The sequence below is a fragment of the Lepidothrix coronata genome, unplaced genomic scaffold (genome assembly GCF_001604755.1).
Source record: "Lepidothrix coronata isolate B3197 unplaced genomic scaffold, Lepidothrix_coronata-1.0 Scaffold37, whole genome shotgun sequence".
NCBI classification, from domain to species: domain Eukaryota; kingdom Metazoa; phylum Chordata; class Aves; order Passeriformes; family Pipridae; genus Lepidothrix; species Lepidothrix coronata.
The window spans coordinates 332,258-347,903 of NW_016690217.1; the positions used below are offsets into that span (position 1 = coordinate 332,258).

At 42.0% G+C, this 15,646-nt stretch overlaps 1 protein-coding gene across 8 annotated transcripts in view; it reads right to left on the bottom strand.

Moving 5' to 3' along the window:
- The window catches only part of PLPPR1 (phospholipid phosphatase related 1), a 134,204-nt gene that overhangs the window by 23,882 nt on the left and 94,676 nt on the right, over nucleotides 1-15,646 (bottom strand). For all 8 annotated transcript variants that reach the window (XM_017812699.1, XM_017812698.1, XM_017812695.1 and 5 more), the window contains one exon: nucleotides 7,473-7,661. In XM_017812699.1, coding sequence (XP_017668188.1) covers nucleotides 7,473-7,661 — 189 coding nt within the window. The remainder of the gene's footprint in view (nucleotides 1-7,472; nucleotides 7,662-15,646) is intronic.

The window sequence follows — 15,646 nt, forward strand, 5'->3', positions numbered from 1 at the left end:
GTGGCAGTGAGGGTCTCAGGACGTAGGTTTGTTTAGAGTGACCTTCTCTTAGATGGATTGCCTTACAGGGCTGACGAGCTCCATCTGCCCGGGGGGCTGGGAATCGAACCCTGACGAGCTCCATCTGCCCGGGGGGCTGGGAATCGAACCCGGGTCACAGCGGTGAGAGTCCTGCACCCTAACCACTAGACCACCAGGGGCCCCAGTTTGTTAATTTAATTATCAATTTAATCAGCAAAACAACAGAACTATTGCTTTTAAAGGGACAGGGAACATTTTCTTTTCCTATAGCACTTTCTGATAACCTCACAAATGATCATTTGCACAACAGCATTCTAAAAAAAATTGAGGCAAACATCAAGAAGAACTGTTTCTCTGAGGGTAAACTAAGATAAACTATCCAAGAATGTGTCCGAGTTACAACTAAGAGGAGGCTGCAGATGAGTGGCGTCCTGGAGCAGCCCTCCTGCAGGAACTGTGCAGTGGAGTAAGGGTCGGGGGCAAACTTGAAGAGTTATATTCAACTTAATGAGTAATAACTGATTGTGCTGACAGCCAAGGATGGGTCCAGCTTTAACCCTTTTGTTCTTTTTACTAGTTTTTCTTATTCAGGACGCTGGCATTGTAACTCAATTCTACTACTCTAGCAAAGCTGAGGACTGCATCACTGCTTCACTCCCCTGCCATGCTTTGGCTTACTTTTCCTCCAGGAGCCAAAATCTCTCTCCTTCATCATGTTTCTCTAAACTCCTGTGCATGTACAGCGCCACAATGCGGTTCCTCCTATGCTCCAGTCACACCACCCCAGTCTCACCTCTACTCTGCTCCCTTTGAAAACTCATTACAGATTCACTGCAACTTAGTCGAACTGCCATGAGTGCCTCCAGGCAGTCCCACATTGCTTCTGGCAGCAGCTGCAACTCAGACCCTCCTACCTCCTGTCCACTCACTCAGGGATGACAAATGGGAAAACACTATTTTCGCAATTTTTTCGCATTTTCAGCAAACACCGGGGTTGCGTGAAAGTTGCCACAGTTTTCATTTCAGCTGCAATTCCACACGGAGAAAGGAAGAGGCGCATGGAAGAGATGCAGGAGGCATCGTTGTGCCCATAGCTGGGGACTGCCTGAAGTCTGCCTTTCTCCCTATGAAAGGTACATCCTTCTGCTGCTTTCCATGAAAAAGTACAGCTGATGTCATTTCTCATCACCGCAAGACAATGGAGTTCCCACATTAGGGAGAATTATGTGAAGTGCAGACGTGATCTCTCTTTTCTGTGCATTTAGTTAACATTATTCTGATTTTTGCAAGTTTTCAAATCCTTCAGCTTGTCTACTCTAACAGCATCCTTGTGACACTGTCAGTCATTCTTAATACCACTTTCTACATGGAAACCCCATGCAGGGACATGCTGTAACACACAAAAATCTCTGCAGCAAACAAAACTGAACTTAGGTCTTGGGACATCATCACTCTCCATTCTGGGCAGGTCTCAGCAACCTGTGTGACATTTCCTGAATCCTCTACAAGGATGTGTGTGGCTGCATTTTTAATGTCGCAAATAGAATGAATGAAATTAATCACTCTGCAGCATTCAAATAGCAGCCAAGGGGAGGAGCAGATCTGAGGAAGGCACTGGCTGTGAGAAAAGCTACATACTGAGTGCTCAAAAACAGAGAATAGCAGCAGATGAGGGTTGTGGGGCTCTCAACCCCAATCAGCCAGTTTCCGAATGATTCCACACACTCTCCCTGGGAAAAGCAAGCCTCTTCACCGAAAGGTGACCTTTGCAAAGTGCTCCAGTGGGTGTTTCATCAAGCACTGGCCTGGAGTGGGCCAAAAGCAGTTCTGCCCTTTTGCATTGCAGTGTCTCCAAGGTCTGCATCAGCACAGCTGCAGTCAGGAGAGAGATGCTCTTCTGGCTTTACATGGGAGCTCATGTCTCCATTGATCTGTCATTAGATAAATGGCTAAATATTTTCACAAGCCACATAGAAGGCACAGAATCACACAGGGGTTTAGCTGGTCCCTCAGTCCAACCCTTCTCAAAGCAGGGCCAGCACAACTCCAGCCTGCAGTGGTCACGTTACAAATGCCTTCTAGGATGGAGAACCCACACCTTCTGCTTCAGTGTTTGCCTACCCTCATTGGGTAGGCAAAAATTTTCCTAATTTTTAATCAGTTTTGGGGTTTTGCAGCTGGTGTCCACTGCAGGGTTGCCTCTTGTGATCTGAACAGTCTGTCTCCCTCTTCTTCACAGTCCCCACTAAGAACATGACTCACACTGAATTTCACTTACTGCTGTGAATTCCTTAATTCCTCAAATCTCCTTCACATTTAGCCTTAGGCCCTGAGGAATATTGGTCTGCCATCCTACCTGCTATCTACAGGACCCAGTACTGACACTGTGAAGATGAAATTCCATGGACAAATCAAGGCGGCTAACACTTAGCAAACTGCCTCAACAGCCTCTCCAGGACACAGTATTCCTGCTGTGATCCACAGACATTGCCCTGACCAAGCCTGCCTTGGTGAGCACAGGTTTTCCTGATAACATCACTATTGATAGAGGGATAGCTAAGAGCTTTCTCAGACACTCTCTTGTCTTTGCCATCACCCTCTCAACAGGTCTTCTCTAGCCCCCAGGAATCAATGCTGTATTTTACAGAACTATACAAGGAAATGAAGCAGTATCTTCAGGTGAATGTTGCAATGCCAGCTCACCCTTCATCTTCTAAGGAGACAACTGGTTCCATCTGCATTCAATTACTTATCTCATTCTGGTTTTGAGTGGGTAGTTGTTGTTGAATGAAAACAATAACAAAGAACAGTTACAAGTTATTTTGCAGAACAAGGAAATTGTGGGTTTTGTTTTTTGTTGGTTTTGTTGTTGTTGTTGTTGTTGTTTTTTAATTTCATGTCAAAAGGGTTGAAATCGACAGTTTATATTCTAGCCTGCTCAAAACCCAAACCTGTCTTCTTCTTATTCTCAAAAAACTAATTTACTGTGGTAAAATTGTCTACAAGAATTACACTGAAGTTCTAATGAAGAGATTTCCCACAGCTCTACACTGTTCTTCACAAACTGGTGTGTGGCCAGGACCACTACAAGCTGCCAGAGACACTGTCATTAGAAATGCCTGGAAGTGTTACACCAAACTAATAAATACACCAACAAGGTGTATTTATTATTTCTCCAGAATGGTGTGCAAATGCCAGGATATGAACACAGGGTATTGGGCACACCTTCACATTACTCTTTTGTAGCCCAGCTTGTCATTCACCACCTCATGACCTGAGCCCTGGCAAGCCTCAAAAAGCCAAGTCACCACTGGCAGAGGACACAGCCTGCTGTGCCAGCACAGGGGTGAAGTGTGGTGGGCAGCAGGTTACGTGTAGCACAGCAGGCTGTGCCTTCTGAAAGCACCACCACCAGCAGAACCTAAGATTCCTGCCTGAAAGAGCTTGGAAGAAGCTGCTGTAACAGTGCTCTGAGCTGTGTCAGACACTCTTGGTTTTCCTGGCATCTGCTGCAGAGCAGCCACAGGGAAATCAGCCAAGACAGGCAGCAATTCCCTGGCTTTCCTTACAGAAATAAATCACTGTAGTAACATGGCTATAGTAAACCAAAGCCAAGGAATCAAGACAGAATAGGAAAACCATCTAGAAGAATGATATTTTCAAAGCTTTAAAAGTATGTGCAGATTGTAGAAAGGGAAGTTTGAACAATTTCCTCCTGCTTCAGATCACCACTGTAATTCAGCTTCTAATTAATAATCAGACTGGTTCAGTTTGACTGATGCCAGCATTATCTGAAAACAAATAATCCTTTGCACAAATTAAAAGCACTGGTCAGTTAATGATTGCATGTAGGCTGCTGCTTCCAACCAAAGGAAAGAAACTGAAGATTGCATGAAAACAGTAGTGGCACTTACTATTCCACTTTCAGGTAACAAAGAACAGTGCCCTTGAAGCTTCCTGCTGCTGTTCAGTGTTCATTTCAGTGAGATGGTTCTGTTTCCAAGCTTCTCTGCTTCTCTTGGGTGGGCAGACAAATCACACTGGATAGAACACAGTAGGCACAGTGCTGAACTCTGTAAGGATTGTTTAGTACCAACTGGGGAATTGGCTGCTTTACAGTAACCTCTTAGCAGGGAAAACTAGTCTTGAGGGACACTAATGAATGTGGTAGAGCCATCCCAGAATATTTTTAGGGCAGTGTTTCAAAAACAATGAATAAAACTGCACAAAACCAGGCCAGTCTCATTTATTTTGCCACTAGAAGTGCAGGGAAATGCACATACACTGGTACCAACCTACAGCAGCAGTTCTGAAAAGTGCTGTCAGAAATAAAACACATGCAATCGTTTTCCTCATGCACACTGTCGCAGCCAAATGACAGAGACACAGAGATATTCCATTAAGTTCACAAAGATGTTCCCTTTTGGCTTGCAAGCATTATAACACCTCCCAGCTATGCTGAAAATCATAGCTTGAGTCCTCCCTAGAGCTGTGCACACAGGACTGCACTTAAACACTGCTTGTGCCTCAGATGAGGGAGCTTGTACAGACTACTAGGATATCTTCTCCAGTTTTAGCTGGTACCATGAGCTAGTACCTCCTTGCTGCTGGTTCCACTCATTTCAGTAAAATGTTGGAATCATGAGATGTCAGGACAGTGGTAACGTGAAGGTAATACAGAGAGATCAGGTTTGCTACTGCAAATCCTCCCAGCCAAACCAACTGGCTTGCCATCAGAAAGTGAAGCAAAAAGTGTTGTGCAGAGGAGAAACAAGTAATTTTAAGGAGGAACTGGCATTGCCTTTGACTTAAATCATGTCCTCATGGTGGAGCTGCAGAATGCAGGGAGTGAAGCTACAACTTAATCCACAGTAAATGTACACAAGGCTCCCTCCCATGAAGCGCAGCTGTGTGGGTTCTTTTGTTTGTGTGGAGTTTTTTTGGAAGTTTTTTCTGAGAGAGTGTAATTCTCACAGTGTAAGTAGAAATGGCTGTATTTGCTCCTTTCACTGAAGTCCCTGGGAGACTCAACTGGACCAAACATCTCTCCCCAGACTGTGGGCAGCCTAAATGACAGGCAGCACCCATCTGGGTATAGAAGGACAGCTGAGGATACTCACACTCTGAATGGACTAACCAGCAGGGTAATAAAAGAACAGAGTTTAGGGAGAATCTGAGCTCACCTTCTGTCTCATTTATAAGCTTTTTATTAATGATCATTGCCAAAACTCAGTCTGCAGAGTCAGCTACAAGCTGAAGCAGAGGTCTGAAATCACCCTGCAAGGAGAGCAATGTCTCTCAGAAGAAGATGGGAATGAAGAATAAAGTGAAGTTACTTCTATTATAACATTGTCATAAGCACCAGTCAGGAGGACAGAAAAATATCCCTCTGACATATGCTCTGGTTGAAGATTAACCCAAAAGTAATAAGACATTAAATAATTATACTATGTATTAATAATACAGTACAATGATACAAATAAAGCAAAAAATTGATTGAATAATGTATTAATACATATTACATTAAAAATGGAAATAAAAAATGTTTTCCCAGGAAAGTTTGATCTGCTGTCTCCTTGAGGTTGTACGCAGAGATCACCACGAAGCACAGTGCCAAGAGCCGTGTGCTGACCCTGACCATGTCCTCTCTAGCTGAAGCAGTACCAGTGCAACAGCACAGCACAACCCAAGAAGCAGAGCTTACCAGCCTATACCCAGCATTGGATCCAACCATTCAGGGTGATAACTATACTTACGGACCCAGGATAGTGTTTCTGGACAGTGCATTTTATGAGACAGTTCACACAGTCCATCTCCCCACAGCACTAAGCTGAAAGTCTCTTCAGCACCCAAAAAGTTTATTTGATGTTCACTACATTTTTTGTGTTTAATATGGGCTATGGAAACTACAAAAACAGTACTCTTGATAGAATCATAGAACTGTTTAGGTTGGAAAAGGTCTTCAAGACCATCAAGTCCAACTGTTAACCCAGTACTGCCAAGTCAAGACTCCAACTCAGCTTTTCATAAAGAAGAGTAATTAGGAAAAACTTCCTGAGTCACTAAAAAGAAATAAAATGCTGATCCAGCAGAGCAAAACCATAAGGGCTGGCATGAAACTTGGCCAGAGAAAGGATTTAAACAGAAGATCCAAATAAAGAACAACACTCATTACCCAATGCCAGTTAATCAAGGGACAAACTAATATCATTGTTACAGAATGAAGGCGTGATAGTGACACACCATCTACCCTTACAGAAAATGCCTGTGAAAGCTAAGTCCCTAAACAATGGCACTATGTTTATGGGGGAGTCGGAGAAATGTGGTATTTATTTTTTTTATTTGCAAATCATTTATCACTGCAGCCCAAAGTAAAATCAAAGTAAAAAATGAGGATTTTCATAAACTCTTGATGTAATCCATTTCAAAACTCCTACTTGCTTTCATAAAGTGTCCTGTACCAAAAACTATAGGCTCTTCTGAAGATCCCTTTCACGCTTCTTAACACATTATGTGAAAAGAATACGGTTTCATGCACTAAAATTACTACAGAACAAAACTTAAAATGGACTGTGGTGAAGCACTCACCATTCACAAGCAAATATGCCATGTACAGCTTCAAACAACTTTTGAAGGGGATGAAAAGCAAAATAATATCAGGAAGAAATACTAAAAGGAAAGAAATAAAAGGAAAGAAATAAAACAAAGTCCATAAAGATAGAGTCTGACACGAATTTATGAGTGTCATTACAAATGCAGCAAAAAAAATTGGTGAAATTTGCAACCTGCACAGAAAACGGAAGAGGGCCAAAGTTTTGCTAACAACTTGACTGCAATAATCTGTTTGGAATTGTATGTACTCAGCTAATTGAGTATTTTCATCTGCACAGAACGGCTACATTGCAGTTTACTGATTGGGTAGTAAAGAAAACCAGGTAAAAAAAAACGTTTAGTGGATGTGACTGCTAAAAATAGAGAGATTATAAATAAAAAGGAAATAGCATTCACGTATTTAGCATCTTTCTGCTCATCCAAGCCTTTTAAAGCCCTTCAACAGTCCTTTTAATATAGCAGGAAATAATCCTGGATATACTGCATGTCTGACCCGGGTTTTACTTCAGCTTTATGTTTTCTTAATTCCAGTAATACATAAACTTCGCATTAGAGCCTCTCTGGAGCCCTGGCAATTCACAACTAAGCACTGAAGTGAGCAAGCTATTGTACAAGGCTTAACAAGCTCTACCCCTCACTCTTGCATTGTGATTAGCTCAGAATAATTACTTCTGGAGATAACTGATGAAGATCATATTAGGCTGAGGCAAAACAGAGATCTGGCTAAGCGTGAATTAATTACAGCTGAATAGAGAGGAGAGGGGGCAAAGATATCACAGGACTATTGCTATTATTTATGAAAGGGTTCATAGAGAATTCAAATAATTCCTTATACTCACAATAGCTGTCGGAGCTGAAGCCAGCACACAGTACAGCACAAGAGGTGAAATGAAGCTCTCATCTTCTGTTCCAGGGTAGGGTTTCATCAAACTGCCATCCTGACAAAAGAAACCTTGGATATGCACCTGAAAAGTGTCGGTGTACTCAAAGTAGTAGGCGAGCAGAACAGTCCCAGCCATGATGACAAGCTGAAAATAAAGCATAATCACAGAGAGGCGTTAGTTGCTTTTTGAACAGATGCAGCTGTGCCTCTGAGCTACTCCAGTCCTGTGGACCATCCTCCCTTCACTGTCACTCTGACAGCCCCCACCATAATGGGGTGTGAGTGTGTGTGTGTGCTTCTGTGCCTTTGCTTTGCAACATCTGTTACATAAACCTTTTTGGCAAACGACAGTAATGAACGTCTCAGATAGGAGCAGGTCTGTGCAGAGGGACAGGGGCTGTGACAGCCACTTCATCAAAGGGCATGTGAGTGTCAACAGTAGCGACGATCGATGGCAGTGCCAGGATGAGGGGCAGGAACCAGCAGTAGTGACAGCTAAAACCTGTGCACAGTGGTAAAGGATTATTACAAAGGAAAAAGGAAGCTAAAGTCAAAATGCTTCCCTCCTGCAACTGCAAACCCATGCTGGGGAATGTGCACTTTCTGCTAATTCAGAAGAGCCCTCTGTGTCCCAGTAGAAAACTTGCCTCCTGCCACTCACCCTTCCTTAGAGCTGCTTCTTATGAGTAAAGCTTTAGAAGTCTACTCAGAAGTCCTGACCCTCCAACCAACCAGTGGGGGCTCCTGTACATTGCCTGGCTTCCCCACTCCAGCACAGCCGCTTTTGAAAAAACTGGCTTGAGTCTGAAATTTCATTTTTAGATATGAACTGCAGGGAGCAGTTCTGGTCTCTGTTTTCACAGTTTATGGCTGGCTAAAAGGGTTAGTTGGAACTTCAGCTATCCACTTTTTTTGGTATATCTCCACAGTTACTGCGCATGTCAGTGTCTGCATCAGCTTCCAGGACTGTTTCAACAACACAGCTCAGAACAATCTCACCGAAGTTGTCACTGACCTCACCTCCTGAAAGTAAGCATATTTACTAATTTTTGTTCCCTCTTTGCCAGACTGCAAAGGAAATCTCACATCACAGTCCTCATCAATGACAGAAACAGCAATATTGATTTATAACTGCTTGTTTAGAGGTAATGGTTCTAAACTAAAAGAGGATCAATTCAGATTAGATATAAGGATGATGTATTTTACAGTGAGGGTGGTAAAACACTGGTACAGGTTGCCCAGGGAGGTGATGGACACTTCATCTCTGCAAGTGTTCAAGTCCAGGCTGTACAGGGCTTTGAGCAGCCTGGTCTACTGAAAGGTGCATTCCTTCTCATTGCAGGAGGGATAGACTAGATGGCCCCTAAAGGTTCCCTCCAAACCAAACAATTCTATAAATCTATGATTCTAAATTATGACAAACACAGGATCTGATTGAGAATCCTCTTTATGAACACTAATGCCTTCTGCCACTATTACAAGAGTTGTTACATATACAAGTTATCTTGCCACACCACAGAAAATAATGAAGAAAGTGAAATAACCAATGCCAAAGTGGCCTGGTTTTGGTATTTTCCCTTCAGGATTTCTGCATCGAAACTGTCTTGCTGTGAGATTATTGCAAGACTTTTGAAAACTAATTTTGGCAATTCCAGTGCAAATATACACTTGAAGCTATCCATGCATTCCTCTGGCCTGACCTTGCACACATGCTCTGACACACAGCCAGATATTAAAGCCATGGTATATCTGAATGAGAGTTGGACTAAAATTAGAAAAAATCCCACAAAATGAGAGAAGTCACAGATGAAAGAGGATCACAGAATCCTCAGCAGTGGTTGAGGTTGGAAGGGACCTCTGGAGATCAGTTAGACCACCCTCCTCTGCTGAACCAGAGACACTTTCAGTTGGCTGCCCAGACGGCTTTTGAACATCTCCACAGATGCAGTCTTCACAACCTCCCTTAGCCACTTGTAAAACAGACTTAAGAAGGTCACAATAAAGCCCTAGTTCAGAAATTCCACACCCTCTCCCATTTTTACCTTTAAAATGAATAATCTCATTTTGTAGCCATATTATTTTCAAGACCTTATACCTGCCCAAAAGGAAGGTTTTTTAGCAAACTTAAAGCAAGATGTTGCTATTTGTGTATTCCCCAGAGACCCCTACAGCACCCTGGATGAGTCCATGAGATTCCCTATAAACAAACACAGCCCTATAACTAAGGACTCAGAACTTAATTTAGACCTGAATTTAACTTCTTGAGCAGCTGCAGTTTTCCTGATCAACCTTGGGCAACTCAGTTTTATTAATTAACATCAGAGGAAGGCAATGACAGTATCACTGCCTGACATGCCCAGATTAACACATTGGAGATTACATGATTCTTGGATATATAGGTATTTAAACTCAGTTCTAGCACCTCAGATTCCCTGGGCTGTCTGAAGCAATTTGAGCCACCCTTCCTGGCCCAAACACACTCCCAGACATACTTTAGGTTGTCAGCCCCAGCCAGCAAACAGAGGGGAGAGAACAGGAGAGGGGACAATACACAGTAGTTTTTTTCCCCTCTTACCGGGAAAGGGAGAAAACCAGGTTACTGAACTTATAACCTTCTTTGAGTGTCTGTCGGGGTTAACAGCAGGTCTGTTGGAAGAAAGACAGGACTATAAAAGCAGATATCCTGAACTTTTTGCAAAATCACAATGAGCTTGCTAGACCTTAGTCACCATGAGTCTACAAATGCTGAATCATCGTGAGTGTGCTACAGAGCAGCCAATCCTGACGCATGTTTATTTGAAGACACCAATTGTAGTGTAACATGTATGTTATGCCAAGGGCTATAAATGTCAGTGACTTGTTACAATAAAGGATCTATCCCTCTCCTGTCCTATTTTTTGAAGAAGACTGTTTCTGTGTTGCTTTGGCCATCTCAACTTAACAGCGACATCTGGTGACCCCGACGTGATGCTGCACCAAAGTGATTTATTTCCGAGAGAGAGTTCGAAGGGACTTATCTCCGAGAAAGAGAGAGATTGAAGTGATTTATCTCCTAGAGAGAGAGAGTCTGAACCGTGGACCAAAGCACGGTGGAGATGGCGCCCGATGAAGCTTTGAGAGCAGTGAGGTTCTGCCTTGGTCCGGACCTGAGATTTTATCATCACCTCATCGGAGCTGAGCCATCAGGAACAAAAATTGTAACAATGGGACAAAACATAAGCCCTCCATAGTCGTAAGGGTGTTAAGATTAATGATTTTGCATTACTACATGGGCTGTTATGGTACTGAAAACAAGGCTTTGAAGCTACTACGTCAATTGCATTTAGTGTGTCTGCCTGGCGCTTGCTCTGTGAGACTCTGAAAGATTTGGAAGCGGGGGTGGGGGGGGGCAGCAATCCATGCAATGATTCGCATAAGAACCAAAGTATGAAACGCAGCTACCCAGGAAGATAAGCAGGCTGCCAGTGTACTGAAACTGTAGCAAACTGTCTTTGAAACTTTAAAAGATTGTGCTTTTAAAAAGTCACCACCCTCCAAGCCAGAAAATGTAGAAAAACCTAACAATTCACCCCCAGAGGCAGAAAAGAAATAGGGGTCCCTGCCCTCCATTGCCGCCGATGCGGGAATTTTCAGCTGCGTAGTCGCAGAATGGCGTTGGCACCCTGCCGAAGGGGGAAGAGTGCATCGCTACCCGACACACGCTGCCCCGACCAAACCGTGCGAAATCGAACCGTGACTCACTGCCCAACCCTCTGGACTCCCACTCCGATCAGGAGACCTTCCATCCCAGTTTACACAGTGCTGCCGCTGCAGCAAAAACAGTTTTTCCACCAGACGACTCCGCCGAGAAAACGAGAAGTTCAAATCGAGACATGCAGGCAGAAGGAGCGGGGCAAAAACAAACTCGAGAGCGAATAGAGCAGCCCAGTGCTGCGGCCCCTCAGCGGGGGCCAGGTGGAAAACAGCAGAGCAGAGCCCATCCTTGTAGGCCACTGGGCTTAAGATTCGGCACCCACCTTCTTTTCTTTCTTTTTCGCAGCCTGAGTTACCTGTTCTTTGTTCATGTGCTAGTTAACTGTTTCAGTTTCACAGTGTGTGTAAGGCAAAACACATAAGATATGCAGCAGTTCTAAAAAGTTCTCGCAGATTAAGTTTAATGTAGTGCAATCCCAATAAAAGTGTCTTGAACAAAAGAGAGAGGGAACCTATGCTGTGCTGGGACCCTGATGGAGACGGCCCCTGCTGCTCGCAAGCGGTAGGGCGGAGGGGGGGTTGTGCAGTGCGGCACAGGGCAGCGCCGTGCCGAGATGAGCTGGAGCCAGATCCGGGCAGTGGCCCAGGGCTCTGCAACAGCGACCATGGCTGGCACGGGGACACCTATGGGGGCGGTCCCGCTGCCTGCGGTGAAGAATTCCGAAGCGAAGCGCGTGTGTGTGTGGGGGGCGGCTTTCCACCAGAGCAAAGCGGAGGTGCCTTTCTCCCCTTTCTCCCCAGGCAGACAGCCATGCAAACACCCTTTTTCGTTGCTCTGGGTTTTACAGACAAGTCTTTAGAGACTGCTAGAAAAGTTTTTGTGTAGGCTAATTTAGTAAAATGCCTAGTTCCAAGATATCTTATTTGACAAAGGCAGTTTTTGCCAGAGAAAAAAAGGAAAAATGGGCCATTTTAGCTTGAGAATTCCACCTTCGTGGGGAGAGAGATGAGATCTAAAGAGATAATACAAGGAATTGCCTAGCAACAGACAGCCTTTAAAGTTTAAACTGTTGCTTAGTAATTGAACAGAAGACATCAAAACCTTTTCTACTTTTATAACAACAAACAAGAAACAAACCATGTGAACTTCTTTGATAACCTTAATTTTTCTGTTCTCTTTTCAGTAGGACATATACCAGAAAGACTGAAAAGTAGAAATTGTTCCTTAGTCAATTTTTTAATGCAAATTTTTGCTGAAAACCAGAAAACATTCTGAAAAAACTCGAGTGCCTTCAGAACTGTGAGGTATTCTGAGAAAGGAAACAAAAGGGTATAAATGCTCTTTCACCCAAAGATATTTTGCTGAAAAAGATAACAGCTCCAATAACAAACTCTAAAATAGAACACAACTGACTATTAGTTACACCCTTGCATGATTTAAGTTTAATATATTTGGGGATTCAAAAGACAAATTCTGCCTTGCTCAGATTCTGTGAAATACAAATATGCATAATTTTGAAAGTATCTAAACTGTCTTAAACTGCATCTGTTCTAGTCTCTGTGCTAAGCAGCAGAGGTGTGTCCCTGTTATCAAGTGACAAGCTTAGACCAGAACTGTTGCTACTTTGCCAGGAAGCATCCCTGATCCCCTGGTATGCTCCTATAAGCAAGATCCCAGTTTGGGACAACCTGAATTTTGCTGTGGCTTTATTTAAATCGCTAAAGTTGGAAATTACTAAACGTTGTTTACGGTTGTTAAATTCTTAAATGCATCTTCATAAATTAAACTATTATAACTATTTTGTTCAAGTAATATGTTTAGAGTTTCCAAGCATTCCTATTTTTCATTACTTAATACATACAAATATTCTCCAAATATTGTGTTATCCTAGAAAAGTATACAATATCAGCAAAAATTCAGAATTAGTTGCTTATAAATCCTAGCTGATCATGTCTTTTCAGAGGCTGGGTGAGACTGCTTGAGTTTGAAAGGACGTGACTGTTCTCCAGTTTCATTTTTTACATCCAGAGAGGCAGAAATCTGCCCTATGAATTACTGTGAATCCTCACATCAGAAGAGTAGAAGTTTCAGTTTCAAAAATACTGTTCAAATCCCAAGCTGTGTGTGACTTGATAACAGAAAAGATATAAAACTATATTTAATCCAATCATGCAAATAAAACCCTTATCAAAATCAGTAATCCCATCCTCTGAAGGATTTCCATATGCTGGGATTTTGAACAGCCAGTTGTTTCTTCATAATGAAAACTGACACTTATCAACCTGCTCTCAATTAATACTTTGCTACTTGCCTTTATCTAAGTTACAGTGGCCTTCCTGAAATTCAGTGTGTTTTGCTTTACAATAAGAGAAAATTGTTCTGCAGTACAACCTGATAAAATGCTGCTCAAAATGATAAAAGCAGAAGAAAATACAGAGTTAAAACTAAATGTGATTGTTCTAACCAATGTTCTTTAAGAAGCAGGATTGAAGAATGCTCCAGAAAAAATTCAAAGAACCAAGCCATGGAACCTATCTCCAACAGACAGAATTACACTGCACAGAATCATCACTAAGCCTTCAGTTACAAAGAAGAACTGCGAAATTACCCACGATAACCACTTAAAACTGAACTATTAATAACAAATTTGCAAGTTTTTTATTAAAGGCAAAGAACAACTAGAAGAAGTAGATGAGTCAAGAGTTAACTACATCCCAGACACCAGAGACAACGTGGACTGACTTCTCACAGGGGACACTGAATTTCAAACTGTATTAGCAGACTGTAATACTGACTTATCTATTCATTTTTTTAGGTGCAGACTTGATATGGTTTGAAGCTGGCTCCCTGCCAAGTCTCCAAATCTTACCATAAGAAGTCGTCCCCCCCTCAAACCTCAGGGAGAAGAGGAAGAAAAACAACTAAGAAAACCCGAAATGAGAGAGAGACAGCTAAAGTGATATATATAAATATATATAAATATATTTACACTTATGTTACAGTTATATACAACTGAAATATATACAATTTCACAAGGAAAAGGGAAAGGGAAGGGAAAAGGAACAAAACCAAAATAGAATATATATATATATATCTCCCGATTAGTAGCCCAATATCTAACAACTAAAAGAGTTAGCAAAGAAATATCTCACTACTCTCCTTGGGACAACCGAGAGTCGCTCCGGAACGACCGCCAGCAACCTCTGACTCCCAAGGTCGGCAAGGCCTAACCAGGCCTCGCTCCCCAACACAGCAGACTCAACAGCAGGGAACCTGCACCTCCAAGCCGCCGGAAGGAAAGAGCGAAGGCCTCCCCTCCTTTCTTCTTATAGCCTGGCTTATGTAAAAATCATAGGGAATACTGGGTAAATCTGGGCCCTTCCTTGGTTACAAACTGGTCACCAAGGAAGGCCTAGGCCAAACTACCACAAGACTGTAGACAGAAATCATGCACTGCTGCCAACTACACATTACTCACATAACTCAAACATTAGTTTAACTTCTCCACAATTTAGGAATTCTTAAAAAACTGTAAAGACAAGTAATGTTATAATTTGCTGGTTTTCAAAAGCTAAAACAATTATTGCAGGTTAAAGTGCATGTCACGCTGCAGAAGTTTCAACATTATACTCAATGAAAGTGAGTATTAATCTCTTCAACAGAATTATTTGCGATATACTACGTGAATTCTAATAACTGTTTTGTTTTCCTTTAGTGACTACTGCTGTGAAACTTCTCTTGATATGCTTAATGTAAATGTTCAGAGATTCTTATTCAGTATTAACACTGTTGAGTAGATAATACCATGATAACATATTGTACAGGCTAATTTAATCCATATGTGATACAATGTACCTTCAGTTCTATCAAGATGTGAATTATGACATGAAATACTATTTGTATTAATTTATAATTCTTATGGCATATTGCTAAATGAACAAAAATATAAAATTACACATCAAATGAATATTTTTAAATACAAAAAAGGGGGAAAGGACTATGCAGGCGCATAAACAGATGCTAAATCAGAATAGATCTTATTTAAGTTTGTTAGGCCTTATACTCCTTATAATAATTCCTCTTCAAACCAGGTACAGTTGTTGAACATGACTACCAAAAAATGACGAACCGAGAAGTACACAGCCAATAACTACTTAAAATGTAAAATGTGTAATTAAAATGTAAAAGTATAATAGAAATTCCAGCTATGTGTGAGTGAAGGATGACTGAGGTGGCCACCAATTGAATGACTGGAAAAAGACTGTACAAGAGAGAGAAACTGTGTAGATATATATGTGTGTAGACTTAAAAATACTTTACATGAGCGTCAAGATTTTAAGGGCATGTGTTACATGAATCTCTCGGACCATAGTGAATCCCTATTCTAGATGGTAGATGAACTCTAATTTTTTCCTTGGTGAAGTGTTGTTATCCAT